At 53.1% G+C, this 27,777-nt stretch overlaps 9 protein-coding genes across 9 annotated transcripts; 4 read left to right on the top strand and 5 right to left on the bottom strand.

Annotated features, from left to right (window-relative positions):
* Nucleotides 1–269: 269 nt before the first annotated feature.
* On the bottom strand, nucleotides 270–1,419 carry Z519_02035 (uncharacterized protein; the record flags this gene model as incomplete). Its single annotated transcript, XM_016759792.1, has 3 exons — nucleotides 270–472; nucleotides 525–647; nucleotides 714–1,419. The coding sequence occupies 3 exons, from the start codon at nucleotides 1,417–1,419 to the stop codon at nucleotides 270–272; spliced, it is 1,032 nt and encodes a 343-aa protein (XP_016623313.1).
* Nucleotides 1,420–2,438: 1,019 nt separating this feature from the next.
* Nucleotides 2,439–2,953, bottom strand: Z519_02034 (uncharacterized protein; the record flags this gene model as incomplete). Its single annotated transcript, XM_016759791.1, has 2 exons — nucleotides 2,439–2,818; nucleotides 2,881–2,953. 2 exons carry the CDS (start codon nucleotides 2,951–2,953, stop codon nucleotides 2,439–2,441), a joined length of 453 nt encoding a protein of 150 aa, XP_016623312.1.
* Nucleotides 2,954–5,488: 2,535 nt separating this feature from the next.
* Z519_02033 (uncharacterized protein) lies at nucleotides 5,489–6,798 on the top strand (the record flags this gene model as incomplete). The annotated part of the gene is made up of 2 exons (XM_016759790.1): nucleotides 5,489–6,294; nucleotides 6,348–6,798. 2 exons carry the CDS (start codon nucleotides 5,489–5,491, stop codon nucleotides 6,796–6,798), a joined length of 1,257 nt encoding a protein of 418 aa, XP_016623311.1.
* Nucleotides 6,799–6,958: 160 nt separating this feature from the next.
* Z519_02032 (uncharacterized protein) lies at nucleotides 6,959–8,020 on the bottom strand (the record flags this gene model as incomplete). The annotated part of the gene is made up of 1 exon (XM_016759789.1): nucleotides 6,959–8,020. The coding sequence occupies one exon, from the start codon at nucleotides 8,018–8,020 to the stop codon at nucleotides 6,959–6,961; it is 1,062 nt and encodes a 353-aa protein (XP_016623310.1).
* A 28-nt stretch (nucleotides 8,021–8,048) lies between these two features.
* Nucleotides 8,049–8,414, bottom strand: Z519_02031 (uncharacterized protein; the record flags this gene model as incomplete). Its single annotated transcript, XM_016759788.1, has 1 exon — nucleotides 8,049–8,414. One exon carries the CDS (start codon nucleotides 8,412–8,414, stop codon nucleotides 8,049–8,051), a length of 366 nt encoding a protein of 121 aa, XP_016623309.1.
* Nucleotides 8,415–9,147: 733 nt separating this feature from the next.
* On the top strand, nucleotides 9,148–9,896 carry Z519_02030 (uncharacterized protein; the record flags this gene model as incomplete). Its single annotated transcript, XM_016759787.1, has 2 exons — nucleotides 9,148–9,382; nucleotides 9,436–9,896. 2 exons carry the CDS (start codon nucleotides 9,148–9,150, stop codon nucleotides 9,894–9,896), a joined length of 696 nt encoding a protein of 231 aa, XP_016623308.1.
* Nucleotides 9,897–16,085: 6,189 nt separating this feature from the next.
* Z519_02029 (uncharacterized protein) lies at nucleotides 16,086–17,972 on the top strand (the record flags this gene model as incomplete). Its single annotated transcript, XM_016759786.1, has 1 exon — nucleotides 16,086–17,972. One exon carries the CDS (start codon nucleotides 16,086–16,088, stop codon nucleotides 17,970–17,972), a length of 1,887 nt encoding a protein of 628 aa, XP_016623307.1.
* Nucleotides 17,973–18,578: 606 nt separating this feature from the next.
* Z519_02028 (uncharacterized protein) lies at nucleotides 18,579–20,249 on the top strand (the record flags this gene model as incomplete). Its single annotated transcript, XM_016759785.1, has 1 exon — nucleotides 18,579–20,249. The coding sequence occupies one exon, from the start codon at nucleotides 18,579–18,581 to the stop codon at nucleotides 20,247–20,249; it is 1,671 nt and encodes a 556-aa protein (XP_016623306.1).
* A 2,373-nt stretch (nucleotides 20,250–22,622) lies between these two features.
* On the bottom strand, nucleotides 22,623–27,487 carry Z519_02027 (uncharacterized protein; the record flags this gene model as incomplete). The annotated part of the gene is made up of 7 exons (XM_016759784.1): nucleotides 22,623–24,753; nucleotides 24,823–24,899; nucleotides 25,503–26,701; nucleotides 26,751–26,865; nucleotides 26,915–27,105; nucleotides 27,167–27,404; nucleotides 27,452–27,487. The coding sequence occupies 7 exons, from the start codon at nucleotides 27,485–27,487 to the stop codon at nucleotides 22,623–22,625; spliced, it is 3,987 nt and encodes a 1,328-aa protein (XP_016623305.1).
* Between the last annotated feature and the right edge of the window lie 290 nt (nucleotides 27,488–27,777).

The raw sequence follows: 27,777 nt of genomic DNA, 5'->3' as shown, positions 1-27,777 counted from the left end.
CAGACAGTATATAGTCAGGTAGGTTCCCGATGGCCTGAATAATCTACTAGGTCCTCTATTGAGGTACACTAATTCAATCAGCACTCGAAGATTGCCTGATTGCCCTGATTGAACGCTCGAAGAGTTGATGGTGACTTTCCACGCGTTCACTCAACCTTTGCTACAAACACCCACTCATTCTGTTAAGAATAGCTGTCGACAAGCTGCAAGACATGAACATTCAATGCTCCCCGTTCTCCCCCCTTTTGTTTCGCCTGGCTAAAAGCACCCTAAAGCGTCACCACCACCTTCGACCCGGACACTCCAGCACGCAACTTATCAACAGCTGCCTGAATATGCTCGACGCCGTGGTCGATGACATCCGATGGCGGGGCCGGCTTGATCAGCCCTTGTTCGAGCGCCCGCGGCAGGAAGTCTCCGTATATTGCTTTCCCAAGCGCCTTGTCTTGCTGGAGGATAGACACGGCGTAGACTGACAAATCTCTTAGTATTGGAAAACGGCACACAGGTGCTGGGGAACTTACTGCCTCTGGCTTCCACGGTTGCTGGCAGTTCCTTGATAGGGGCCAGCACAACCGCCATCCTCCCTCCCCCAAGCTGAGACAGTACCTGCGCCACATTCAACTGCGTATCTCTCGTCGCAATAGCTACACAAAACGACTCCAATTAGTGCCTCGTCGGTCCGATATCCACGACGACAGTATCAGGCTTACCATCAAAAGCTCCCCGACACGCCCATTTTTGCAATGCCGCCGTCAATTCCCCGACAATCCCAGGGCTAGTGTGGTCGAAAACCTCACTCGCGCCCAGCTTTCTGCACAGGTCAAAGTTTCGCGGAGAGGCTGTCGTTACGACTTTATATGTGGCGGCGACAGCCAGCTGTATCGCGGCGCTTCCGACGCTAGAACTGCCTCCCCAGACGAGGATGGCCTCTTCAGGGTGGCCCTTCTCCATGGCATCCGTGGGAGTCATTAGACCCATCCTCTCCTCATGAAAGAGCCCTATGCTGGCCGTCGAGATGGCCAGGGGAAGTACACACGCGTTGTCGTATTTCATCCCGTCCGGAATCACGCAGCACCCCACAGTCGGAACGACAGCGTACTCCTGAAACGCGCCATACTTGGACTCGTTGGTAGCCAGACCAATGCAGTGGGCGAGCACCCTCTGACCTTGGGCGAACTGCGTGACGCCCTCGCCGACCTCGACAATGTCGCCGGCTACATCGTTGCCGAGGATCCTCGGCAGCGGGCCGGCTGGGAAAGCGCCGTATTGCATCATCCAGTCGACGGGATTCATGGCGACGGCGCGGTTCTTGATGAGGACTTCGTCGGGGCCCGGCTTGCCCATCTCAGCGGGCCCAACTTCGAGCGTCATGTTCAGTTCGCGGAGCCACGCGGCGCGGTTCTTGGGTGCCGCCATTGCTTGAAATCGACTTGGTGCTATCTATCTATTCTCTTCGGACCACTTTGGAGACGATCCATAAACCCTTGAGAATAGAAGCAGCCGAGAGAGAAATACTAGCGGCCTAGCAGAGAGATCAGGGATTTGTAATGATAGACGAGGCTGTTATATACCTAACGAGGACTCCTTGGGGATCTCCACAAAATAAGCCCCGCTGAATCAGTGGGCCTGACATCATCTCTCATGAATCTTACTAACCGACGAACTCAATGGCAACATGGAGTGTCTACAGAGTACCTCTCGAACTACATAGCTTGCCAGCTGGCTAGTGAGAATACACACCTACGAGGCAGCTTTGGCAGCGCAGGACTGACCGGTGTCCTCGCGAGGTCATCTGTGTGTTTGTGTGTGCTCGTTCCCCTACGTCGAATCAGTTCTCCGTGCTTAGTATATAACATCACCGATGATGCCGCGGGTCTGAATTACGGTAATGATACCAGCTAATGACATTGGTCCATCCTTCCAGCTCTCTTTCTCCAATAGGCCGTCCCGACGAATCACTTTGTTTTTGGGCTATTGAGGACATTTTGCTCTGGGCATCACAATGCGAGCCTCCTGCTTTCCGCTTCAGTAGGTCGCTTGCACCGTTTGCTGGCATCCAACGTTTGTATGCTAGAGCATTGGAACCGAAATTTTAAAGCACTGACCCAAAGTACGAAATCCCGAAATCCTTTCTTGCCGACTTGAAATCAATGGTGCCTGCAATTCCACCATTTGTGTCGTAATTCCTGCTGCAGTCGGCTTGTCTCTAAGGCTTGTAGTTGGCCCTGAAGGATGCCATCATAATCGTGCTTGAATCAATTGGCGCAGTGCTCCCCTGGTTGTCAGCGTTGTATTGAGTGCTGATCCAATCGTGGCCTTGACCTATCACGTTGTATCTCACTACCAGGCCGGCCTTCCCTCCGCAGTCGTATTGTGTGCAGTAGGCCTTGTGGCTCTGCAGCTGATCGATTACGGGGATGGGGGAAGGACTACATCTATTGCGAGTCGCCTACGTTCTGAGTACGTGCGGATGCTGGAAGCGGTGCCCCGTGCGAGGTATCGCCGTTGTAGTTGACCGTGTTATCATTGGTACCGTGTAGCTCGAGGATGGGTATGGGCGAGCGGGCTGGTCTACAGCCGCAGCCATCAGTTTCAGTGTATATCGCCGCAGCATCCATGGCCAAAGCCGCGAAATCCCCGCCATGGCCAGGAGAACAGGCAAGCTCGTCGACCAACCCTCCACCGATCGACTTTCCCGAGGCGTAAATCCTAGAATTGTTCACACAATAGTTGTCGCGCATGTAATTGAGCAGATCGGAGATGAACACCTTATCCGATACGGCATTGGTGTAGATGGTGCCCCTTGCCAGCAGCGCTTTGGTGGATTACCCATAGGTAGATCGTTTGGGAACACCGCGATTGTGTCGTTGTTAATACCAGATTCAGTGAATTTTGAGAGCGTTACCTGATAATCCGTGTCTTTACCATTGCCATGGAATGAGGGAAGCATTGGGCTAGATGTGGTCTAGTCATAGCTGCTGGGAAGGTAAACAGCGAAGTCTTTGGATAAGTGACTGTTATAGTCATTATTGTGGCAAAAGAGGAGAAATACAATTACCTATTTACACCACTGCTGGTCAGACTGAAGTGTGTGAGAGCGCCTATTCCAGTATGTGTCTGCTCACAGCCTCCAGAGAGTGTCGTCAGGACCGAAGCGCTAGAGGTCACGGCAGTTACCAGCGCCAGTGCGAGCAACAATCGAGACTGGACCATCCTGACGGTAGATGGCTAAGTAAGATCGAAAGAATAAGAGACAGTAGAAAGAAGCAGAGGGTTTTCTGATGTTGAATTCTGAGATCGAGGTTGAGCGAGATATTGACCCCTTTTATGACTTAGAAATGCCCGACGAACGCGGTCTCGAATGGTAAGGATGGTTCACAGTGGTCTTGTCTTGTACGTCCACATCCCGATGAGGGGAGACACGAAGACTCAATGAAGCAGCGCCCGGCTGGCGGTCTGCGTGACCAGAAGGGAGCTCCATCGAATCAAAAAGCTGGCCTAGTCGTTGGAATCTGTCGCAACGGTCATAGTCAGCTCACAACCTCTCGGCGCCTCCTTTCCTCACGGCTGAAGACTGGACGCGACCAGAAAGAAGCTTCATTACATTCGGTCTCCAATCCATTCGATGATATTGGAATATTTGCGGCAACGACTGAGCCTGTACTTCCACATGCGAATCGGCAGAGATGCGATGAAGCTGTAGAAGCATTTGGCTGACATGTTTACCATGGACCAGCTGGCTTATCCAGGGCAGAAACTCGTTCGAGAGCAATCTCGGGGGCATTTCCAGCTGTGCTAAGGGCGAGGGTTGCACCTGTGGGATCAGAAGATCTAGATATCTGGATACTGCTGTTTCACGGCCTGAAAAGTTCGAGGCTGGAGCTGGCGCTCGAGAAGCCGAAAAATTGATTGTGCATAGCCGTCCGTAGATGTCAACATCCCTTCTTCTGCAATCAATCCTTCAGCAGCGAAATATATTTTTACTTAACCTTCTCAAACTGGCCGCCATACCATAGTACAGAAAGACATACGCCCCATTGGCGGTGAATTTTGGCACCGCATGGGATGAGACCAAACATTGCTGAAGGAGGCGAGCACGCTGTGCTTGCGTGGACGGGCTCCGGAAGAGCAGACAGGAACGCCATGTAGGTCTGGGGAGGGAGGCATTGATTTGATATCAAAAGGGTGTGCATTCTCACTGTGCCATGAGCTTTTGGGGCGCTTTAGAGATGTCAACTCTTTGGGGTGAAACCGACGAAAACCTTTCAGACGCATCCTACAGACTTCTTGCAAAATCTTGGGCTTGCAGAGATGGCAGCGCACCAGCTTCGGAATATTAGGGCTTTGAGACAAGTCAGGCATCTCTTTTCGGTCTGCCTTGAATGATCGCCGTTCGACTGGAAAGCCGGCAGAGCGTCCCGAGGAGCATCCTCGGTGTATGTGACACTTCCTAAGACCCAGAATATGCCGCAGGCTGCGGTTGAATCTTGGTCTGGGTCCGTCCGTACAAGGCAATAGAGCTCATTTTCTGCATCATGGGAGGAGATTGTCTTTTTCTACTTCTTTGAAGTTGAGAAGCAGCATCTTATCGCTAGTGAGCAGCGACCGCTTGAAGCAGACGAGGCAAACATTGGTTGAATGCACAGCCACTGGTGGCACTAATAGACCAGGATTGTGATAGGCAGCCGGGGCCGTTTGCAAAATTGCATCTTTGTCGATCCACCCACGATCAGCATGCCACTTTCTTTTCCTCTTGATGCATCTGGTTTGCGGGTGGCGGTGGGAGGAGTCACTTCGAGGCAGCATTGTGTCCTCCACAGTCGGTGACGAGAGAACGATGACCGTTTAGGCAAAGTCCGGGTATGGTAGGAAACACGAAGCTCAAAGAGCACCTCGTCATGGGATGAAATGGACGGCAGCAGATGCAGCGGATGGGACGGAGCGAGGAGCTGGTGAAGGGGTAAGTGATGGGTACCTCGTAAGTGATAGGTACCTAGGTATGGAGCTCCATCATTGGCATGTCGCATGTTGCGGACCTGGTTTGCTAGGCGTCGCCCCTTTTTCCCGGATTGGCTCGGCCACGCGTTTCATGTTCAACGCCTGCGCCCTCTTGGTCCTCCGTCTCCCTGATAGACTGCAATACTCCTGTTCGCCTCTCCCGCGTCCGCTCATTCAACCTCTCCTTCTCCTCGAGCTACACCCTTCGTGTCGCCCGTTGCCGCTCCTTTTGTCCTTCAGTCTCTCTTTTGCAAACTCGTCGTCGCGCTGTGCTGCGACGCGACCTCACGCTCATTTACCACTACATTGTGTTGTGCAAACAATCACGCGGAGTCCGAGCTTCATCAAATTCCCCGTAACACTCACCCGCCACTGACAAGACCCGGAGTCACCCCCTCTTAGTATCTTGAGCAAGACCTGTCTCTGATTTGATCTACTCCTTGTCGCGTAGAGCGTCGAAAAACAGGCAGGACATCCATCTACAGCCATGTATTCTCCCAAGGCCACCTTCGCCCTTCTCTCCCTCCTCTCCACCGCCTTTGCTCAGACTTTCACATCATGCAATCCCTTGGAGCGGACAGACTGTCCACCCAACACCGCGCTAGGTGTCGCCAATTACTCCATCGATTTCACCCAATATACCATGTCAGATAAGGTCTGGAATGTCACAGCTGGCGGCATCAATTATGGAGATGATGGCGCCGAGTTTACAATCGCCCAGCGCGGCCAGTCCCCCACGGTCCAGACAAACTTTTACCTTTTCTTTGGCCAAGTCGAGGTGATTATGAAGGCTGCCAAGGGTCAAGGCATAGTGTCTTCGATGGTTTTGCAGTCAATGGATCTGGATGAGGTGGATTGGGAATTCATCGGAGGAAACAACTCATACGTTGAGACCAACTTCTTCAGCAAGGGCAATCAGACAGATTACGGCAACGCCATCTGGTATCCCATCAATGATCCTCAAAACGAGTGGCACAACTACACCTTGGATTGGTCCAAGGAAAAGCTTGATTGGATCGTCGATGGAAACATCATTCGCACTTTGACATACGATGAGGCCAACAACGGTCTCAAATTCCCTCAGACTCCTTGCGACGTCAGACTCGGTATTTGGGCCGGTGGTGATCCTAAAATGCCAAAGGGTACGATTGAATGGGCAGGTGGAGAGACCAACTACGATGATGTTCCCTTCACCATGACCGTCAAGTCTGTCAGAGTGTCAGACGCCAGCAGAGGTACTCAGTACGTCTATGGCGACACCTCTGGGAGCTGGCAGAGCATCAAGATTCTCAAGTAATACATCTCCCCTCTTCTCACACTGGAAACGAGACTAATACTCCCACTAGTGACACTAAACCAATCCAACTCGACGGCGAAAACAGCCAATCCAGCACCCAATCCATAGAACAAAAGTGGAATGGCCTGCCCCAGAAGACCAAGTACATCATCATCGGCGTCGTCTGCGGTGTTATCGCACTCTGCATCCTCATCTTCGCCTTCTGCTGCATGCGCCAGCGCCGCGCCGGCAAGCACGAGAAACTCGTCGAAGATGCCAAATACGAAAAAATCACGGCCGAGGTCATGGCATATCGGGCTGATATGTCGAGAATGCGGGCCGAGCAGAAGATGATGGGGACAAGCGTCCATGTTAGCCCGGTGAGTCCGATGATGGGAAATGCAGGAGCCACCATCCAAAACTATGGTCATCCCTCGCCGATGATGGGTGGCACGCGGAGTCCGAATCCTGGATATGGATATGCGAACAGCGGATATGCGAGAGGCTACCAGAAATATTGATGAAGGGGAGGTCGTCGAAGACGAGGCGCTCATATCTCTAGCTAGAGGACTGGGAGTGCGCCTACAGTTCATTGTAAGATAATGAGATTAGTAAGATAAGTTGACAGCCGAGTTAAACTGCGTTTCATTTTGGGCTCTTGGCTCACGCTGGCTTCAATGTTCATTTCATTGTTGGTAAGAGGGACAGCTCGTGATCTCGTTGTCTCGTTTCCACCACGCTCTCTCTCTCTCTCTCTTTCTCTCTCTCCGCCTGTTCAAACATGTTGCGCTCTAGCTGCGCAGTATCCTTCGACTCCTTTGCCTCCTTGGAGTCCTTCTTTCCCAAGCGCATCATCTGGCTCAGCTTGGTCTTGACGCCTTTCCCGGCGACGGGCACACCCCTGGTCGGTTCCTCTGGAACCGCCTTTCCCCCCTTCAACGTCACCAGCTTCACTTCGCCTGGCTTGACGACTCTGGCGACCATGGGTTGTTGGCAGGGTCTCGTCTTTGGGCCGGTGGCTTTGACGAGGAAGCGCATATTGTCGGGCAAGTAGAAGCCGGTGTCGATGCATTTTCCGAGGAAGGTGATCTCGACGAGTTTCTTGGGGTCGAACCAGCGGAAAAACGGGCCAGCGTCGACGGCAAAATTCATCAACGTGAGATGGCTGATGGGAAGGTATCGCATGTTTTCGATGCGAAGGGACTCGACCACGTCAATCTGGGCTTGCTTCATGGCGTGCTGGTCGAGGTATTCGCCGACGCCGAACTCTGGGTGCAAGATACCTTCGCCGTGAGAGCCTAGATATTCGGCATCAACCTGTCGGTCGGAGGAGCCGTTGTAGGACCATGTCTCGTCGATCTTGCGGCACTTGTGCTTAAAGTCTTTGTTCATTTCTGGTTCGAGTGCCATTTCAAGGTGGAGCTTGGTGAGGTTCTTGTTCACCCAACACGTGGCCCAGATGATCGGTTGATAGGATCGCATCATGCCATTCAGCTGAAGGTAGTGGAGATTGTGGAAGGTCTGTAGAGGTTTGAGTTCCTTGAATGGGAAGACGTCCTTGGAGTCGCCGTCGCTGTTCTCCTCCTCTTCATCATCGTTGAGGTCATCAAGTTTGATCGGCCAGAACAGGTCGAGATTGAGGATTGGGCGATCTTTGTCCAGATGGCGCCAGAGGTTAGGACGGAAGTTGACGATAGGCTTGCCAAAACCGCCTATTTCGGCACTGGTTTGTGGTGAGTCCATGGTTATGATGGTGGGAAGATGGGTCCGCCTACAGAAGACGGGCAATTTTGGAATCAGTCTCAATTTTGAATGATGAAAATTCTGAGAGCTTTCGACCATGCCGTACCCCAGGAGAGGCCGCGTTGTTAGCGCGTTTTTCTCCTGGAGATTCTGCCAGTTTGTCTAAAAGCGCATGGGGGCTTCTAGTTGACGCTGTGTCAAACGGGTTTTTGCTTGGAGTCAACTCCTTTGTCTGATTCGCCTTCGGCATATTTGCCATAGTCCCAGCTGGCGGAAGCTCTTTCATCACATCTAGTCGGCCTGAGCCTGTGGACGGCGCAGGAAAAGCACCTGTCGAGTAGGGGGAGGGCAGTGGTCGTGAGAAGTTGGGAGTGCGTGCGGAGGAAGGTGTCATGATGGGCGAAGCAGCAAATAACGATGACCGGGAAGGAAAACCTCCACAAGCAGGACGCACGAAGAGCGAGCGAGAGAGACAGACATACTGGGTCGCGCCGACACACTTTGAAGCCGTGAGCAATATTGAGAAGCGTTCAGCACTTCAGTGCGGCCGCTGGGGAGCGTTGCTCTTCGAACCGCCAAACGCAGCGCAGCCAGATCTGCTCAGTCATGCCTTTCATCCACCAGCACAGCTGTCATAGCCATCTTCCAGAGCAGGAACCATTTTATATTCTTTCAGGGCTGTCACAGGGCTGTCAGTGTCCTCATTCTTATCACATCCTTTCAGACCAGTGTCCTGGGCCAGACGCGTCAGGACGTCAGTGGGCAAGGCTTTTTCCATAGCTGATGTGTACAGCAAGCTGTTGAGGAGCTCAATGCCCCCAAGCAAGTCATTTCCCCTTTTAATTCTGTCTGCGAACAACAGTGTCATGGGAGGAGGCAAAGTCTCACACATCCAGGTCCAAAGAGTGAGGTCGCTGGAGGTACGGCGATTTCTAAAGGGGCTTCAGGGACTGCACATCCGGACCCACCTAAGCTCTTGGCTTTTTGTGACGCGCCTCGCGACTTCTCCAAGAATCCCGCAATCACTTATTACTCGCAGGTACTCGTCGTTCAAAGTTGGCTTGTGTAAGTTTGCGCAGGCTGGTCATGCTTTGGAAAGAGAACAGCCCTGTCCCGCGGCTACAGCCATGGCCCCAATCCGTCGTTACCTGCGTATCAGCAAGCATTCCGTTCTCGAATGTCGCATCTTCCTTGAGAATCCCGCCGATGAACCAAGGTGGCTCCTGAACGGGAGAGACCCAGCCCTCCCACGAGTCTTTGAGGCTATCAAGCCCTATGTCCTACCAAAACTACGCGAAGAGAATGAGCGGGTGCGAGGTAAGGGTAAGAAGAAGAAGAGCGTCAAAGATGTGGTCCAACAGGGTGCGTGCACTGGTGCTCTATTGCAAGACCTCTTCTCTAACAGAGGCGTGTAGATGACTTCGAAGTTTCTATCTTCCTCACCGAGATCAGGACCCGCCACTGCCTTCTGGTCAAGAACAAGACATTCAAGCAACAAGGCCCGATAAAAAGCAACAACAGTAACAAGCTGACCGGCGCCGATCACGACACTGTCATGGTGCAGGACGAGAGCGACGAAGAGAATATCAATTTAAGCGATATACCGTCTGCCGAAGACCTGGAAGGCCGGCATGCGGATCCGAGTCACCCATCCGTCGGTCGCGATCTTGACGATGGAGGCGAGAATGACGATAAGAAGAAGTTAGGTTTCAACACCACGTATGAGGGATTTAACATCTGGGGTTGGGTGCTTTGTCTCTTCATTGAGCGCAAAGGCGGTCTCAGCAAGAAAGCCTCTGGGATCCAAGGCAGTTCGCAGGCACTCATGCAAGACTGGATCCAGTCAACCCAAGAACAAAAGGATGATGATTCGTGACGTCCGTCTCCCAGCAAGCGGCGGAGACTGGCTCACCGCATCCAGAATGGAAGTTCTTGCTGAGTACCGAGTACTCTGGCGCCAACTCGTGGCACCCACGTGGAAAACGTGCTGAGGGTTGGTTTCAGGAGAGATGTATCACACTTTAGGGAGGCAATACCCTCGTTTCCCGACTCGCCAAGCCGGTTCCCTGTCCCCAATTGCACTCCTGCCGAGGGCGTTTATTTCAGAAAAAAAGGCGCAAGCTAAGTTCGATGTGAAGCAATATTCGAACGCAGATGGCGGGCAGCTGCAACATCTGGCCCTACAGGACCTCGTAGCCGCGACAACAAGTGAGTAACAATGCCCGTGACAGGACTCAGGCTGAGTCACGCAACTCAGCACTCGCACATAATGAATGTTTGAATCCAGCTCGGCTACTGAAGGCGACACAAGCCAGGTTTTGATTCCAGAACCTGTAGGGTCGCATCAACGAGTGCCAAGTACGATAGCATGAGTTTGGGCCAATATTGTGGTTCAAGGTCCACTAGTATGCAGCTCGTGGCGCCCGTTCACGCAATTTCCACGTGGTTGTGGCTGTCCTGGCGGCTCCCTTTCTCTCCTGGCCTGCCGACTTGAGCCCTGCATGATGCATATCTGGGGCGTACCAAGGCGTGCCTTTGTATCCAGCTTGCCAGCTCTGGCGGCCAGACCTGTTCCATCGTGTTCCAGGTCGGCCTTACACGAGGAGGCGCCGCATATGAGACAGGAGGAAGGAAGTCGCAAACAATGCAGAACTCACGAGCTGCACCCACGCCCCATCTCCTGATGAAGAGCATGCCTGCCTTGTTGCGCGGTCGTCGCATGAAGGCTTGCTGGTGCATGTGACATGCTACGTGGCTAGGATAGACCCTGACTCGCTCACCCACCGACCAGTTTACTACTTTTAGATACCCGCCATGCCAGTCCTCTGTACTCCCAGTCCGTGCAAGTACATGCCCACCGATTATTAACGGAGTGGAGCGAACGTCAGATTCTTTATTCACGATGAGCGGGATGGCCCGGCACCTCTCTTGATCCTGCAGTGAGTGTTTGTTCTCGAAGACAATCTAACAAGTACATAGCTGACGGCGCCGTTTGGTGCGTGTCGCGAAGGCGACGGTGCTGGCAGGCAAATTGCCGCGGGGCTTGAGCCTTGGGCACCCTTGTCTGATCCGAATTGTACAACATGCTAGCGACAAAAGGGCAACTGCATGGAACTAGAGCCCAGATTCGAGAAGTGAGCAAATACAGCAGGCCACCAAGTCTGTCGAGCTACTCCGTACAAGTCCAAGTCGCTGGGCTCGAGCAACTACCTACCACAAATGCGGATAGCTGCCCCGTGTTTTGAGCTGCTTGCATGCTCCAGCAACACGCCATGGACATTTTTCAGTTGGCATCGCAGTTATCGAAACTGGAAGTGGTGCAAACGGCTGAAAACTGTAATATTCTGGCGCATTGGCAGCCCGACACGACTCAGGGCCAGATCATCCACTGGAATGCGGCCCAAGAGAGGTGCGGACGGGAATGTCACTGGGCCAACACGGTATAGTTACTATGATGCGCTGATGGCCCATCATGACGAAATCAATTGTGACGCAGGAACATCTCATGCCGAGCTTGTGAAAAGTTTGAGCCAGATTGCCACCGTGGGAGCCAACCTGAAACACACCATCCACAAACACTTTTCCCGCTCTCAGGCTTCAGCCGCTGGGGGGTGGCAAAAAGACGGTCCCGAGGCCCAGTGATCCAGGGGTAAAGAGAAGGATCTTCAGGAACCCGCTGACCACCACCACCACTACCCAGTACCACCAGCAATGACCGCCACCAGAAACTCCTTCAGCGATACGCGGTCCAGACGATTAGAGCTTGGAGTCCGATGGTGATCTGAACATCACCCATCGTCTTGAAACAGACCGTTGAGAAGGAGGTGATCGGAAGGAGTCCTATGACTGCATAATCGCCGCAGTATGGATTCTCGGTTGCGAGTAATCGTGTTCGGTGTTCAGTGCTCACTGCTCACTGCTCGAGCTGCCCATGTAGGGCCAACCCCCGTTCAACTAGCTATGGATAGAATATGTCACCGTGGTGACCGGTGAGCTGGTAACGTCCAATCCAAGCGCGCGCTTGGCCACGATTTGAAACAGGTCCTCCGCGTGACATGTCGTAACCGAGCGAACAACAAAAAGACCATCTTCGATCGCTCGACATAGCACGAACGGCTGCAAGGAGAGCTTGGAAAGGAAGCAGCCGGAACAGCATAGCGACAGTTTTCCTTTGCAGAAACCTTGCCTTGGCCGGCGAATCAGGGTATGAGAATTCGCCTCCCTATCCGACCAAGTCCGCACCCAGCATCCTTCAGAAAACGTGCGTCGGCTGAGCCAGGGCTGAAGGCACCAATTGCATCCCATCTGACAGGCACAAAGCGGCATAGTGAAGCAGGGAGAGTAGGGGATGGCTCGTCACTCCAAGGTTTGCACCGATCACGGGGTCGACCGCTGACCAAACTACTCGTATGCGTCTGGGACTGAGATCCCGGATTTCTTGATGGAGGTACGGGAACAATTATTTGTGGCACTGCCTGAGTGGACATACACACCATCATGGCAGACGTTGAAGGCCACGTTGCTCTCTTACCGCCAATGAGCACGGTGCGGGCAATAAGGTGAAACCGGAAGTTGGGAGTGCAAGAGCCAGGTACATACAGCTTCCCAACAGTCCCAGCGTCTACAGAACGTACTCGGACTAAAGGGCAACTCGGCACAGGAGGACATCCACACCGCTAAAGATGAATGCTTGCTGGCACGGTGCCAGTACTCAGAGCAGCCCAATCCCTTCCCGTTTGGGATATAGTTACGGGTCGTCAAGGCTGGTAACATATTCTCTCCCGAAGGTTTGGCCGCAGAGCTGTACACCGCTATCTCTGAGCAAGGCCCAAGTGGAACTGGAAAATAATTATTATTAAACAAAGGGAGCAGAAATGCGCTGGAGCATCGTCCTGATGCCGATTTCCCTGCGTGGGCAAGGAGCCGGATGGGTCTCACAATCTGCCTGGTGATTTCCGGGCAAACGCAAGCGGAGACAGCGACAACAATCTCCCCCTCTCTTGCGAGGCGCGGCCGAGCAACCCCAGGCTGTTCCGGTCAGCTGGGTCCTTTGCCTTTGTCAGTCTGCGCTCCTGAGCGACTTAGCGCCTAGGTCTAGTCAAGAAAACTGGAGGAGCCTATCCTCGACTAATCCCCTTCTGGAGGGTGGAAGCCAGGGGCATCAAGGGGGGAGGCCAAGGAAGGCGTCTCCTGAGGAGTCTTGAAATCTTGCGTGTCAAAGTCTGGCAAAACGAGAACATGCCACCACATTGCACACTCGGCAAGCATCAAACGGGATCCACCTCAAAGGCACACCGTCACACAGCCAAGGAGTCGCCCAAAAAAAAAAAAAAATGCATGGATCATGGATGACTCTGGTCAGCGTCACCATTTCTGGAACAATTTTCGGTGCTGCCGGGGCCGTGAGGGTGAGGGTGAGTCTGCCTGGGATCAGAAAAATAAATACCTGACTCGTATCCTCACTTCCAGAAGGCATCTTCTCAAACAGTCTCCATCTCCTCCTCGACCTGACTACTTGACCTCAACTCTGTGAGCTAGCAAGCATACCAAAAGAGCTTCTCGTCCCTCTCTAATAATACCTCGGACCAAAGCCTTCCTCGACTGTGCTCGACGACACTCAACCATCACAATGCCTGCTGGATCCAAATACCCTCCCTGCCCGGGCCCTCCTCCCAACCGACCTCTTCCGGCAATCCCCAAGTAGATCAGTGCATGAGCAGAAGCTCTTGATCACTATGGAATCCATATTGTCGGCTTCAACAGCGCTTGACCATGAGTCTCAACACAGTCTCGGTGCCCTGACTCACCCTTCCCTGTGTCCACATGTCAGGCAGGCACATGACATGCTGCACTTCAATCTAATTAATGCATCACAACGGGCGTTCTCCACCTTTTGAGGAGGTTTAGGCTTCAACACCATAATGTCTTACAAACCACGGAGATCCTCTATGTGGGAAGCTCTTGGCACCAAGGCCTAACATTCGCGCATGCAAGGAAGAGGCTACGCATGGGCTCGATGCGCTGGCAACTCCACCGGTCACAAGCACAACACTCTTGCAGCAACCCAGACTATATCGCCCCATATTTATTCTACCGGACTTCTCATTCTGGCCAACCTCTCATTCAGGGATGCCGACGCCCACACCCTCGTGCAGATACGAGGAGCATGGAGCCCCTCTGGGTCCTTTCGACAGCAACACCCTTAATTGTCTCGCCGAACTCTATCCCTTCACCATACACCGCTTGATTCCCCGCAGCTTGGGTCCGATGCTTTCAGCCTCATCCGACGTTTTCACCCTCATACAATGTTTACCCCTCCTCACCTTTCCGGCAGGTGGATTGACTCTTTGCGACTATTTTTTCCCCCTCAGGACATGTACCAACAGCACACCCAGTTTGCATATCTGTACCAATAGTGGATACCCCAACTTGACACATTCGTTTGCGGAGGAAAGACAGTCTCGCTTTGCCTTGGCAACATCGCCCAGCTGGGTCCAGCCACAGGCCTTTTGTACATTACTTGAGTGGACATTAATGAGCCCCATGATGATGAGTTCTGGGAAAGGGACTGACACGGTTACACAGCGACGGACTATTTTCCTTATCAGCTAGCGTGTGCAAGTCTATCTAATGGATAATAACAACGTATTTTCTCAGTCAATCCTGTTTTCCAGGTTTTATTCTTCATGCCTGTTCGGATCGCCTAGCCGGACTGTGGCCTACCGATCTGACGCCTCAGCGTGGTAGCCGGGCAATACCCAAAACAGCTAATGAAGCCCCAACCTTGATTCCCTTGTCTATATCTTTCGCCCCTATGCAGGGACCCAACGAGTGTACTGCCCGCGGTCTTATTAGGCAACATCGCATCTTACCTGCACGGCAAACAGGGGAAGGTTGCCTGGGCGTCAGCGAGCGAGGAACCGCTCAATACCGCTGTAGGATTGGACAGAGCGGAGTTTGGATCCGAAAACAGCCGCCAGGAACGAACGGCGTGAGCCTAAGGGGCACCGAGGAGGCAGGCCAAAGGAGGGGTATGTGTGTCTTATGACCTGGAGCGACCAAGGGCCGAGTGGTAGGTAGGTAGGTCTTAATGCAAGTCAGAAAAATGTGGCCGAACTTCACCCCGCGTTTGGGAAGCAGAAATAGAAACACAACGGCCCGCAGATTCAGATTCAGACAATGCACCGAGATGACTGCGTCCATGTGTGCTGTGTGCGTTGCTGGGCACGGAGAACTGGTTGCTGTCCGCACTGATTTGCACACCCCAGTCCGCGGTCCTTGTCTCGCACATGTCTCCCTCTCTCTTTCTCTTTCTCCCCCTTTTCCCTGCGTTGTGGCCACTTTCTACATCTCTCTCAGACTCCTTCTCCCTTTGTCATCCGCCCGGACTCCTCTTCGTGGATCTCGACGGCATCATCGGCCGGGAGGGTGGATAAAGACATGGCTTGATGGCATACTAACGGCCGCTGGTTGATGAAGGATTCAGGGTAGCGTGCTAAGGCAGGCATTGTGGTTGGGTCAAGCTGATATGTTATCCTCCCGCTAACACTCTCGACTAGCAAGGGAGGAGAAGAGTTGAGTTGTCTTGGTCGTCTTGGTCGACCCCAACTTCTCAAGTCGTCCGCCCAGCTGCCCATGACGAAATCGCACCCCAACCACCTCGATTTCTTTGCCCCTCCGAGATTACCGTCCACGGACTCTACGGTACCGAGTACTGTGTGCGCGTCCTCTTCTCACCGTGGGGAAAACTGGGAATGCCCATTGAATGCCATTCCCCCCACAGCTGCCACCATGGCTAACGGCAAAGCTGCTGCCACTGCTGTCATAGCAATCGCAGCATTGTCCGAGATCTGTCCATCCGACTGGGCGGTGCTGCTGCCCATCTCATCGATGAGCACATCTCGCTTTTTACACCTTCCCTATGCTGCTTCTGCTGCCGATAGACCTGCTCGTTGTCCCAGAGGTTGTTTGCTGTCGTTCGTTGGCGTCCTTGAGAGGGTTGAAGACGAGGCCGGTGGTGATTGCGCTGTTCATGTCTATTCCGTCCCAGACCCTCGCTTGAGCCATGCCCTCTCGTTACTTGCCCGTCTTTGGCGCTCTCTGCTTCACACTCACTGCGGCTCAAAACACTGTTTCCCTAGCCATCACAGCTCAACCCACCTCCGGCGCTTCCGGAGTCATCAGTCCTTCATTTGCCGGCTTCGGGATCGAATCCTCCAATCTCTTCTCCTTCACGGGAGGCAGCGGTGAAAACCAGCTCACTAAGAATCTGCTGGAAAATTTAGCAAACTACACGGGTACTCCACCACATCTGCGCATTGGAGGCAATACCCAAGATTATTTCATCTACGATGCTTCTCAAGATGACTACGCTTGGAAGCCCAACCCCGACCCGGTCGGGCAGGGAAACTATGCGACCGATTCGATGATCATTGGCCCCAAGTTCTTTGAGGTGATCAATCGTTTCCCGAGTAATACTCCCATTACCTTTGGGTTAAATCTGGCATACTCGGAATCCGACTACATCGAGCAAATAACCACCATGGCCACGCAGGCCGTGAACCGATTGACCGATGTCAATCTGGTCTCGTTTGAAATTGGCAATGAGCCTGATCTGTATCTGCAGAATGGGTTCCGTACAGGCTCCTGGGGCGGACAGGTTTATACACAAGAGTGGCTGGACCGAGCAGGTGCGATCTGGGAACAAGTGCTTCAGCCGAACAACCTCCCGAGCAATTTCTTTGAGCCGGGCGCCACAGCATCAACCATTGGAACGTCTTTCCAGGTCCAGGATTTGGATCAGTTTGGCATCACTGTCAAAGCCAACGGGTCGTCGAAGCCGTACATTGCCAGCTGGAATCAGCATGATTACTACTATTACATTGGGGTTTCGACCTATCCGTTGACGGCCTACGACTTTATGACCCTGTCGACAACTAGTGATCAGTTCGCCGCTTGGGTGTCGCAAATTCAGCAAGCGCAAACCACGGGTTATCCATATGCTTTGCGGGAGATGGGTGTTGTTGGCCCGATTGGGCTGAGTGGCATTACCGACGTCTTTGGAGCTGCGTTGTGGTCTCTCAATTTCTTCCTCTACGCCGCAACCCTCAATATCTCTTCGGTCCAGATGCATATGACCGACAACAGCAACGCTAGTGCCTGGCAGCCCATCCCGTATTATGGCAACCAACCATTTGTGCGACCGAACTATTATGCCTTCGCTGCATTCGACCACACAATTGGACCAACCTGCGAGGCCCAGGTTGGTGGATATATCATCCAGGATCCTCCCGGCTCCTATGGCGGTCGGATCGCTGCTTATTCGGTCTACCAAGCCGGCACCCTGGCCTCGATCGTCTTAATCAACTCGAATCCCGCCAACGTCTCGGAGACGAACAAGCCAAGCCTCACCTGGGATTTGTCCCTGCCGAAGCAATTTGCAGGACAGGAACTGTACCTGGCCTATCTCACCAACGATGGTGCGGATGCGAAGCACGGTACAACCTGGAACGGCATCAGCTATGAGGAGAGCGGTGATGGTACCCCCACCAGGGTGAATGACACCACCGAAAGAGTCAAGATTGGCAATGATGGGAGCGCCAGCATCGTCGTTCGAGACTCCCAAGCTGTTATTGCCAATATTGGATCTCCGGTTGGCCAACGAAGGGCCAACCCCAGTGCATGCGCCAAACTTGCTGCCAGCAGCCCCGATGCTAGTCCTGTTACAACTCCGGTCGGCACAAATGCGCCGGCTCCGACCTCTGCTTCTGATAGCTCGTCGTCCTCTACATCGTCGAGTCTTTCAGATAGTTCTGCCCAGTCAAACACGGCGTCACGAACCGGCGGCAGCGCCCGTGCGAGCACCACGAATGGTGTTGCGGGGCTCTCTACGATGATGTTAACGTCAATTGGTTCGGTGGTGCTGACTGGAATCTATCTTGTTTGGATGTAACCTGGATGTTAGTGTATATATGTGTATGTGCCAGGATCTCATTGACTTGGACGGCGTTGATGATCTCCGCCGTCAAAAGATTTACGACAAAAGATATTTGGAACGGTCTGGGGGCCGAGAGTTGTGCGCAAAACGACATGGAATAATCCGAGTCCGTCGGGCGCTAGCAGAGTGCAGTGGTCATTTGGACATACATAGATTTGTGGCCGAGGCCAGAGGATCTCGATCTAACCTGTAATGACGGCGGTTGCTTTGAGGAGTAATAGACGACTTCCTGAAGCCGTGTCATGTACCTAGTGATCTCAGGGGCGAGCACATGTTTGGCGCATGTGTTACTACTTGGTAGGCTGCATGAACTGGTGGCGGCGGATCTGACTGGCTGGCTGACGTATCTTTCTTTGCACATCCTGGTTTCCAGCAACTAGACTCGTATTTTCCCTTCCCCGCGTGAAAAGCTGCGTGAAAAGCTCAGCTGCGTCCGTCTACATTTCCAGGGTTGCCAACATGTCTCATCTCAACGGGTTCGGGTGATCTTGTTAGCCTCGCCAGCTCTCTGCTCGTCCTCCTCCCTCAGCCTGACACCAAAGACCGCTGCTCTCAGCCCCTATGGAGGTCTCGAGCACTCCCCGACGCCCTCACTATCAACTCGGTGCCCTGTCCAACTTCATCCCGCTCAGCGAAGAGCCCAGTGCAGTGTCGACGCGCGGCCAACGTCTCCCGAGTCTGATCCAGAACCGGTCAACCACGTCGCTGTTTACTCTCCAGCGCCGACCACCAACACGGAGGGGCTCCGTCGCGAGCCACCGATCCAGCGACGATGAGGAGCATGGTCCTCCCGAAGACTACTTTGACTCATTCGCCGGGGGCAGGTGGCGCCCCAGCACGCCCTCGGAAATAGACCCTCGCCGAATGAGTCTGGGTCCCGAGATTCTCATGACACCGCAGGTGCGCAGTATGCGGCTGATCGGGCAGAGCAACCCGAGATATCACTGGCACCAGTACTTCAAGACCGAGGAAGAGCTGAAGGAGATGAGGAGACCTATCCGGAAATACTACGAGCGGAATAACTTTCTGGTCACGCAGTATCTCTATATCGACAAGCTGTTGGATTCGTCGCTCCCACATAATCTTATTCAAGAATATGGCCAACCGCGATCCAACGGCCATATGAACACCATTTGTGAAGAGCCACCCTCTGGCAACATCACTCCTGCGGCTGCACCAAATGCCACTAATTCGCCCACGGAGACCAAGTTGAAACGAACCCCGAAAAACTTGTACAAGCTTCCCAGCGAAGACACGCCCCTGTTACAAGACGGCACCGAAGTGACCTCTGAGGCAGGTTTTCCGGAAATCAGCTTTGAGGATATCGACGAGGGCGTGGACTCGGACGATCGGATCGTAACCTTGGCAATCTACATAAACCTTGCAGCCAACATCATCTTGCTCGCCGGCAAAATCGCCGTGATTGTCTTGACTTCATCGCTCTCTGTGCTCGCGTCACTTGTCGACGCGGCGTTGGATTTTCTCTCTACCGCCATCGTCTGGACCACCACGAAACTCATCTCGCGACAAGATCAGTACGCTTATCCAATCGGCCGACGACGACTGGAGCCCGTCGGAGTCCTCGTTTTCAGCGTCATCATGATCACGTCGTTCTTCCAAGTCGCCCTGGAATGTTTCAACCGCCTGATTTCAGGAGACCATAGAGTTGTGGAATTGGGTATTCCCGCCATCGCAATTATGCTGGGCACGGTCGCCATCAAGGGTTTCTGTTGGTTCTGGTGCCGGCTGGTGAAAAACAGCTCTGTGCAGGCCCTCGCTCAAGATGCTGCCACCGACGTGGTCTTCAACACCTTTTCCATCATTTTCCCTCTCGTCGGCTTTTATTTCCAGATCTGGTGGTTGGACGCGTTGGGCGGTCTGCTCTTGTCCTTTTACGTCATCTTCAACTGGACCAGAACCAGTGTCGAGCACGTCCGTAATCTGTGCGGCGTTTCGGCCACGGCGGACCAGCGCAACGTTTTGCTCTATCTCGCAATGCGCTTTGCCAAACCCATCCGCTACATCCAGGGGCTGCAAGCCTATCATACGGGCGACAAGCTCAATGTGGAGGTTGATATTGTTCTTGATGAGAATATGAGCTTGAGAGACAGTCATGATTTGAGCGAGAGTCTGCAGTATGTGCTAGAGAGCGTGCCGGCTGTGGATCGCGCGTTTGTGCATGCCGACTATGCCGACTGGAATCTCCCGAGTCATATGAACCAGCAAGGTTGAAGAGGTTTTTGGAGTTGGGCTATCGCTCAGTTTCAGTGTGTTTATTTACGATGAGAAAGTAGAGATACATCGGGGTCAACAGGCCAGAGTTCGAAGATTAGGGCCAGAAGAATGTATTCTGGACACAAGCGCTGCCGGGAACGGGCAAAGCATGGAATCCTGTAGATGGTCGGCACCTTTGAGTTATGATACCATATTGTCTGAGATAGTATAGGGACCTCACCCCCCCCCCCCAAAACGCCCGGGGAAGAGTAACATGTACCCAGTCTTGCCACCCACCCAGCAAACAGACTAGCCCAGCCGAGAAGAATATCCATCTTTTCCCAGATTTCTCCTACCAAGAGCGAAACACATCTCACCACATCACCACCTGTAAGACATGGTCGGGTATAACAACCCCGTGGTGCCTTCCACCCCAGGGACTTTGATTTCAGGGTGGCTATGGCTGATTATCTTCTAACCATTCGCCTTCGCACTTCCGCAGCTCTTCAGCCCCGACATAGTCCAATTCGGGAAGCCGACTAGGTGATTGAGCGCGTAGAGAAAGAGCCTCCGTGACCGCCATCATTCTGGTTCCATAAGTCGAAAATCAAGCTTCTCCACACTCAACCAGCGTCATCGTCGTCGTTGTCCAAGTCAAAGCGCCGTTCGTTGATTTCGGATGAAGCAGATGAATCCACCGTGACTCCGTGGGAAGCACTCACCGCCTTTGAGGACACTGTTGGTCCTGAAACTGAGCTCGCCGTCCCGATATAATGCATTGAGAAGCTGGAGGGGGAAAAAAAAGATCGAAGCTGGATAAATGTGCAGGCCTCTTCTGCTGATGGCAGAACAGTTAATGCCCGGGGATCCGCTGTTGTTGGGCCGAAATCCTGACAACGTCGAACCTCGAAGACACCATGGGCAGGCCCAATCGGAAACCAGCATCCTGGATTCCACTGTATCAGGGGCTTCCTGAATCCTGGTGTTTGTCAATCATTGGATTAGAGCACACATAGTAACAGTGTTCTTGGATTCCGCTTACCGGTAGCGCTAATATTGTTGTTTGCTGCGATCATGGGTGTCATCTAGGCTGTCAAGTTGGAATTCCAACTCCGTACGAGGTACTCCCCCAGTAGCCCCTATTCCCGCCAAGCCTTATCCCCAAGGCTGTGCTCGTACATAGGATTCTTCCCCCCCCCCCCCCCCCAAAAAAGCCGCCCAACTTCAAAATTCTCACTGGTCTCTAGAGTCCCTTCAGGCGCCCACATGGAACATTACAGGGCTTTAAGTTCCGAAGTCTCAATGTCAATTAGGAGCCCGGACAGGGGAAGCAGCCACCGGGATATGCATCCCGGACTATGAATCTTGAGAAGGATTGACCCTATCCGACTTTAGAATCTATTTATTCTGGTTACCAATTGTCACGCTTTTGATGGCTTGATGTTCATCTACTCCGTACAGACTCTCTTCACGGCCTAGCCGCTTCCAATTGTGTCTGTGTTTGCAGGCCTGTTGTGCCACAGTCCATCCCGGTCCGGGGTTCGCATGGTCCGGGGACTCAAGCTTTGTAGGGGCAAGAAAGAAGTGCCTCCACATGGTGGTCCAGCATCCTATTTCGCTACATTCTGTTTGCAAAGGGAATCAACCATTCAGCGCCGATGTAAAATATGGAGTACCCTGCCATTTTCAGCCGCGCATACGCGTATTGTACATAGACACGTAACTGTTGCCAGGGGACGAATTGTCGAAGGACGAGCTGCTTTCAAAGCAAGCTGCCTTCCATCTTCATGGTCGACTTCGGTCCGTCGCTCCGGAACTAAAAGCCCAGCCAGCCACTGTTGGAAGTATGGTGAGGACACGAAGGGAGACCCAGTGCTCCCAGAAGAGGCTTCACGGCCCTGCGGCAAACATATTTCATATAGCCTTGGCAGTTGCCAAAGGTGTAAATTATTATTTTATCCGAGTTAGCGGCAACACCGCTCTGAGATTGCTTGACGCGGTAAGAAGGGGCCAGTACAAATCACGGACAGGCCCTATGTCAATGTGCCTGCCTTGGAGCAGAGACTTGGTAGTGTTGACATGATCCGTTCCCGCTCCCCCATTCCTGCAACGATTGACAGCTGCCAGCGAAAGACGAAGAAAAGGGGCATCCCACGCCCTCGGAGTGGTCATCCCTGTATAAATTGAAGATTGACGCGGGCGGGCGGGCGGGTTGGGGGTGCTGATGGGGTCGACGGCCAGACCCGCAGAGGTACAATTAAAGTTGAGATAGAAAACTTTTAACACCGAAGAAAACACAGCGGAGGTTCCTCAGACCAAGCAAATGGGGCCGCCCTAGTCGGATCAAAGCATGCTTTTCCCGTTCTTTGCAGTTTACGCTCGCAAAAATTCTCATTCGCCATCCCAATGGATCCACCAGCCATTGGAAGTCCAACACAACCTATCCGTTCTCCACGCTATGGCAAGCACAAAGAAATGAGCCAGCATAGCTACCCCGGCTTTCCATATCCGCAAATGCGTCAATGAAAACTCTAGAAATGCGATGGCGATGATAGGATAGACGACTATCGCATTCATGCCTTGTGATAGGCAGGGTTGGAGAGTGGTGAATAGTTTTACTCCGAGTATGGCGAGGCGGGTAGAGGGGGAGGTAATGGGTGCGTCGGCGAAACTATAGAATCGATAGAGCAATAGGGATAACGCCGGCCGATCAAGCTGTTGTGCCGGTTCAAGGAGGAGCTGTTGCCGGACCGGTGATGGTGTAGGGGATTTTGGTAAAGGGGAAGATGGAAGGGACGATGAGGCATGCTTTGCCCGGAGGATCATAGTGCTATTAAGCTTGAGGTTTGCAGACTCGCGCCGTGTCGACGCGGACGTTTTGCGTGCGAGTTGCTCCCGGTCTGCCTCGCTGCCGCTTGTGTACCCATGGTCGCTGATTACCGCTTCGGATCCTCTCGGCTCCTGAGACACCGATCTCGGGGATCGAAAGAATGATCGCTTTGGTCTAGAAGGGACATCGCGATTTGGTCTTCCCTGGGGGGAGTTCCCTTTTTGTGGTGTATCCAACTTCTGGATCCGTCGGCCTGGAGTTAATTCCTCTGGTTCCATTGAGTTCCGCCTCCGTGCGGCAGGAATATCATCAAGTCTACCAGAAGAGACGACCTGAAGGACATCGTCTGCGCTCGGCCGTTCATCTGGGTTCAAGGACAGAAGTCGCTTGAGAAAAGAGTAGAGTGCAGGCGGTAGTTCTGGGCGTAACTTGCGCTGATCGTCAAATCCTCCCCAGCTAGTAATTTCTGCTCTCAGTTCATCTATGTCTTCACGCTCTTCGTGAAGGACGTTTGCGGAATTGTAGGGAAGGTTTGCAAAGCAAAGAAAATGTAGAATCATGCCCAGTGAGAAGATGTCGGACTTTGACGTAAAGTTCTCAAATGGTCCACCTGGAGAGATGCGTCGGAGCACTTCAGGTGCACAATACGATATCGTCCCGGTAGCGCCGGTGGATTTTCGAGTAGCATATTCGTACTGGACTTCGCCAAAGTCGCTGACTAGGACTCGGGTCTCACCGCCGACAGTGTGTAAGAGGCAATTGCTGGGTTTCAGGTCTCGATGGATGAAGCCGGCGTGATGAAGATGCCTCAATCCGGATGTGATGTCTTTGAAAAAGTTGTAAATCTCGTCGAAATGCAACTTTTTGGGTTCATTTGGCCGCCGAGGCAGGTCTGACTCCCCCTTTGACTTCCGACGAATCCGTTCTTTTAGTTCTTGAGTCGTCGTGGATGCTTGCGCCGAGCCTAGGACGTAATTCTGCATGTCTCCTCCATTGCAGTATTGCTGCAGAATGAATGCGCAGGGGACGCTTGGGCCAAATGTGCTGATTTGGAAGTCCTCCAACCAAACGTGCCGGTAGGAGACTAGGTTTTGGTGGGACAAAGTCTGCAGAAGCTGGACCTCGACAAGGACCTTCTCCAACCAGGCATGGTCATCTCCAATGGGAACACGTTTGCAAGCAAAATGACCGAGGGTAACGCCGTCGAGGACATGTTTGACCAACAGAACAACGCCTCGGCCACCTCTTCCGAGCTCTCTTTCTTCGACAAAGAACTTCTCGAAGTAGTTTGGGGAAAAGGCCGTCTCCGAGATCCCGTGGGCTTGACTAGCAGGCACCGGAGCGCTGGCAATAAACTCTGCATTTGGAGGCGGCGACACAGTGGCCGAGGAAGGATGAAGCCGAGAGCGGACGGGTTGGGCGATTCGGCGTCTCGGGGAAGGTGGTGCAGATGTTTCGTTTGAACCAGGAAGACTTCGGGCGAGCATTTCAAAATAGCCCTCTGTGATGAAACTCGGCTGATCTTCCATTGGGCTTGATCCAGGATCTTGGGTGCTTGAGGATCCTTGTCTATGCCACGGGCGACCGCACGTCGGACAGTCGGAGGAGCGTCGTTCTACATCCTGGTTTCGATGGAAGGGAACTAGTTGGTTGGTTCTCGGATCACGGTAAACAATCGTGTCTGCGTGGCGGCTGGTCTCATCAGTTCGGGACTGGGTCCGACGTGATTGTTTCCTTTCCTTGGTGTGGTGTCTCACTTACAGCACGATCTCGCGGTTGTTGTCGTAGGGGATGATGGAGAGCGTCGGAATGTCATCTCCGGTGCCTTCGTCCATCTTCTAACGTCGATCAGCAGTAATTGGGAGACGAGGCACGGGCATTTTGAAGGAGGCTCTGGTGGATCCAGATGAGCAGGTGCGACTTACGGTGGCGGCCGTTCCTGCGATGTGAGAACTGAGAAGAGAATACCGTGGTCACTTGAGTCGAGCAAGAGTCAAGCGATCCAGCCGAGTGAAGCGCACTGCATCATGCCGCAGGATGACTTGGTAAGCGGCCGAAGGGATTCATCTCCCACAAATTCATTGTCAGAGGCAGATACAACCACGTATGACGATCTATATTTTGTCCGGCGTCGACTCTCTGCCTCGAGATAATAGGGTGACGGCGCAAGACGGCGTAAGAAGAGCTGTGCAGCTGTGACATGGAGCGGGTGGCGGAATTTGGGGTCGGACGATCTCAAATCTCGATGGAAATTCGACTTCTAATGTCAAATGACGGTGGCACTTGCAAAGCGGAACAAAGAGCCACGGAAACCAAGTCCGCCACGATGACTAAGAGTACATTTCATTCCCATCGTCCAGAACGCGCAAAAGGGACATTACATTACCACGCTATCAGCTTTAACCGTGTCCGGGCCTTGGAAATACTGGCACCGTGTCTACATTATTCACGTCAAATCCCAACAGAGTGCCCTGGTTGCTATGCTGCCAGCCCTGCCCCGTCTGTTGATTGACAAAGGCGCTTTGTCGGAATGGATTGGTGCTTCCCGTCACGTTTGTTGTCACGGGGCCTCCAGACGTCGTCGGCCGGTTCTTCGCGAACGGATTCGTACCTGTTCTTTGAGGTTGGAGAGGCGACGGAGACGAGAGGAAGGATGGGTTCGAAGGAAAAGGTTGCTCTGGTGAGACTGGAGAGAGGGTTGTCTGGTCGTGCATGGTCCCTGCCGTGTGGTCGTTGTGGGGAATGGCGCCAGTGTTGTGCTTCGCAAATGGATTGGTCGACGACCGGACCGGAGCAGGAGGGCTGACCGGGGAAAATTGAGTGCTTCCGGTATTCATCGTGGACTGCCGGAACGGATTGGTGGATGTTGGCTGTGGTTGTATGGGAGACAGCTGAGCCGACGGAAACGATTGTGACGGGAAGTTCGCCACGCCGTTCTGAGGGATCGGTGACAGCTGTGTCGAAAACTGGAACCCCCCTGCTGGCTGTACCTGCTGCTGTGGCTGAGCTCCATATCCACCGAACCCTGCACCTGTGAAATCTGTTTGCAGAGGTTGAGTCTGAGCCTGCGGCAGGGTCTGACTTTGGAACGTCTGCTGTTGCTGCAGAAATGGATTGTATCCCATCTGTTGAGGCACAGGTGCTTGCTGATAGGACTGGGCTTGGGGTGTTCCTTGCTGAAATTGAGGCTGCGGGTTGAAGTTGGCTTGACCCATCGTCTGCTGGTTCTGCTCAATGGACTCAAAGAAGTCAATCAGGTCCGGTGCTGGGCCTTTAGGCGGTGACTGCAAGGGTTGCGGTTTGGCTGCAGATGATGCCGCGGCGACTTCTTTTGTTGCCGGCTTGTCGAAGGGATTGGATGCTGGAGCGGCAGAAACTGGCTTCCCGGTCCTTTTCGCTTCTTGCTGCGCCAGATATTGTCTTCGATTGAGTTCAAAGTCCGGATCATTGAGATATTCTTCCAGAGCATTGGTCAGGGTTGTTGGTGCGTGCTTCAATCTCGGTACCTCCAGGCGAGTCGACATTTCATACTGTCTGGCAAGGCTGAGATATTGCACCACCATTTCCGTCTGCCTGCCAAAAGTCTTGTAAATTTGCAGTGCCCGCTCAGCGTCAGGACGGGACATTTCGAAGTAATGTTCTATGTCTGAATGAGCCAGAGCCGCCTCCATTTGATCCGCTTCGCCTACCTAGAACATTGATAGTGCCCTCGTTCATTACCTTGAAGAGCTCCAGCAAGTCCAGCGTCAAAAGACGAAAAGCCGTCAGTGAAATTTCGTTATCCGGATCATGGGTGCCCAGCAACTGCAAGAGTAAGTCGAGATCCAAGCCGGTGTCTCTCGATACAACTCACATCACATCGCACCAACGCCTCTATTTGATCCTGCACAATCTCGGTTTGCCTCAACAGCCCTTTTTCCACCGTCAGTCTGCGCATCTTCCCAGCTCCTGACTTGACGAAGTCTGTCTTGGTATCACGGAAGGCTCGCACTCGCTCCAATAAGTATTCCGAGTACCTTCGGATATTAAGACCTTGAGTTTGAACTGTTCTCCTGTCAGACAGTGCATACAACCTTTCGACCGCGGTTTGTCCCATTCTGCGTACCTTCTGTGAAGCTGCTGATTGCCAACCTCTTGGGCGATTCGGATATGTACCTCAAAGTAACCTCGGGCTGACCTTCTCTTATCATGAGATGGACCACGATTAACGCCTTGAAGACAATCGTCCATGTCGAGTCTCTCAGACGAAGTTGTAGAGTACGGAAGACTTCGGCGACACCTGATTCTCCGCCATTCGTGGCAGACAGTATGGGCTCGATGTACTTGGACTTGGGCGCAGCCAACTAACACGCCGTCAGCTCTGATCAAGCGGTCTGCGCGCCATCCTGACCTTGATTTTTGTGGCGCCTTTTACAATCTTCTCCATTGTGACTTGTCGGGCCGGGTGGTGTTCAAGCTCTCTCGAGAGGGATGGATGATGCTTGAGTTGGTCCAAGGTGAGGGCAGTTTCCGAGGCGTCCGCTTCAGGCCTGTGAACTCAGGAGCAGGCGAAGTCAGGTCGGGAGAAGAATTATGCTAGAGAGGTAGCCATGTTTTCACAAGGACATAATGCACAAGGTGGCAGAGCAGGATTACACAGCCACAAACAGCGCCGGCTTCCCAAAATCAGACTGCGTTGGTTGTTGCTGTGATGGCTGGCGCAGTCGTAGTGGCAGT

This window comes from Cladophialophora bantiana (assembly GCF_000835475.1).
Source record: "Cladophialophora bantiana CBS 173.52 unplaced genomic scaffold supercont1.3, whole genome shotgun sequence".
NCBI classification, from domain to species: Eukaryota; Fungi; Ascomycota; class Eurotiomycetes; order Chaetothyriales; family Herpotrichiellaceae; genus Cladophialophora; species Cladophialophora bantiana.
This window is presented reverse-complemented; position numbering and strand designations above follow the sequence as displayed.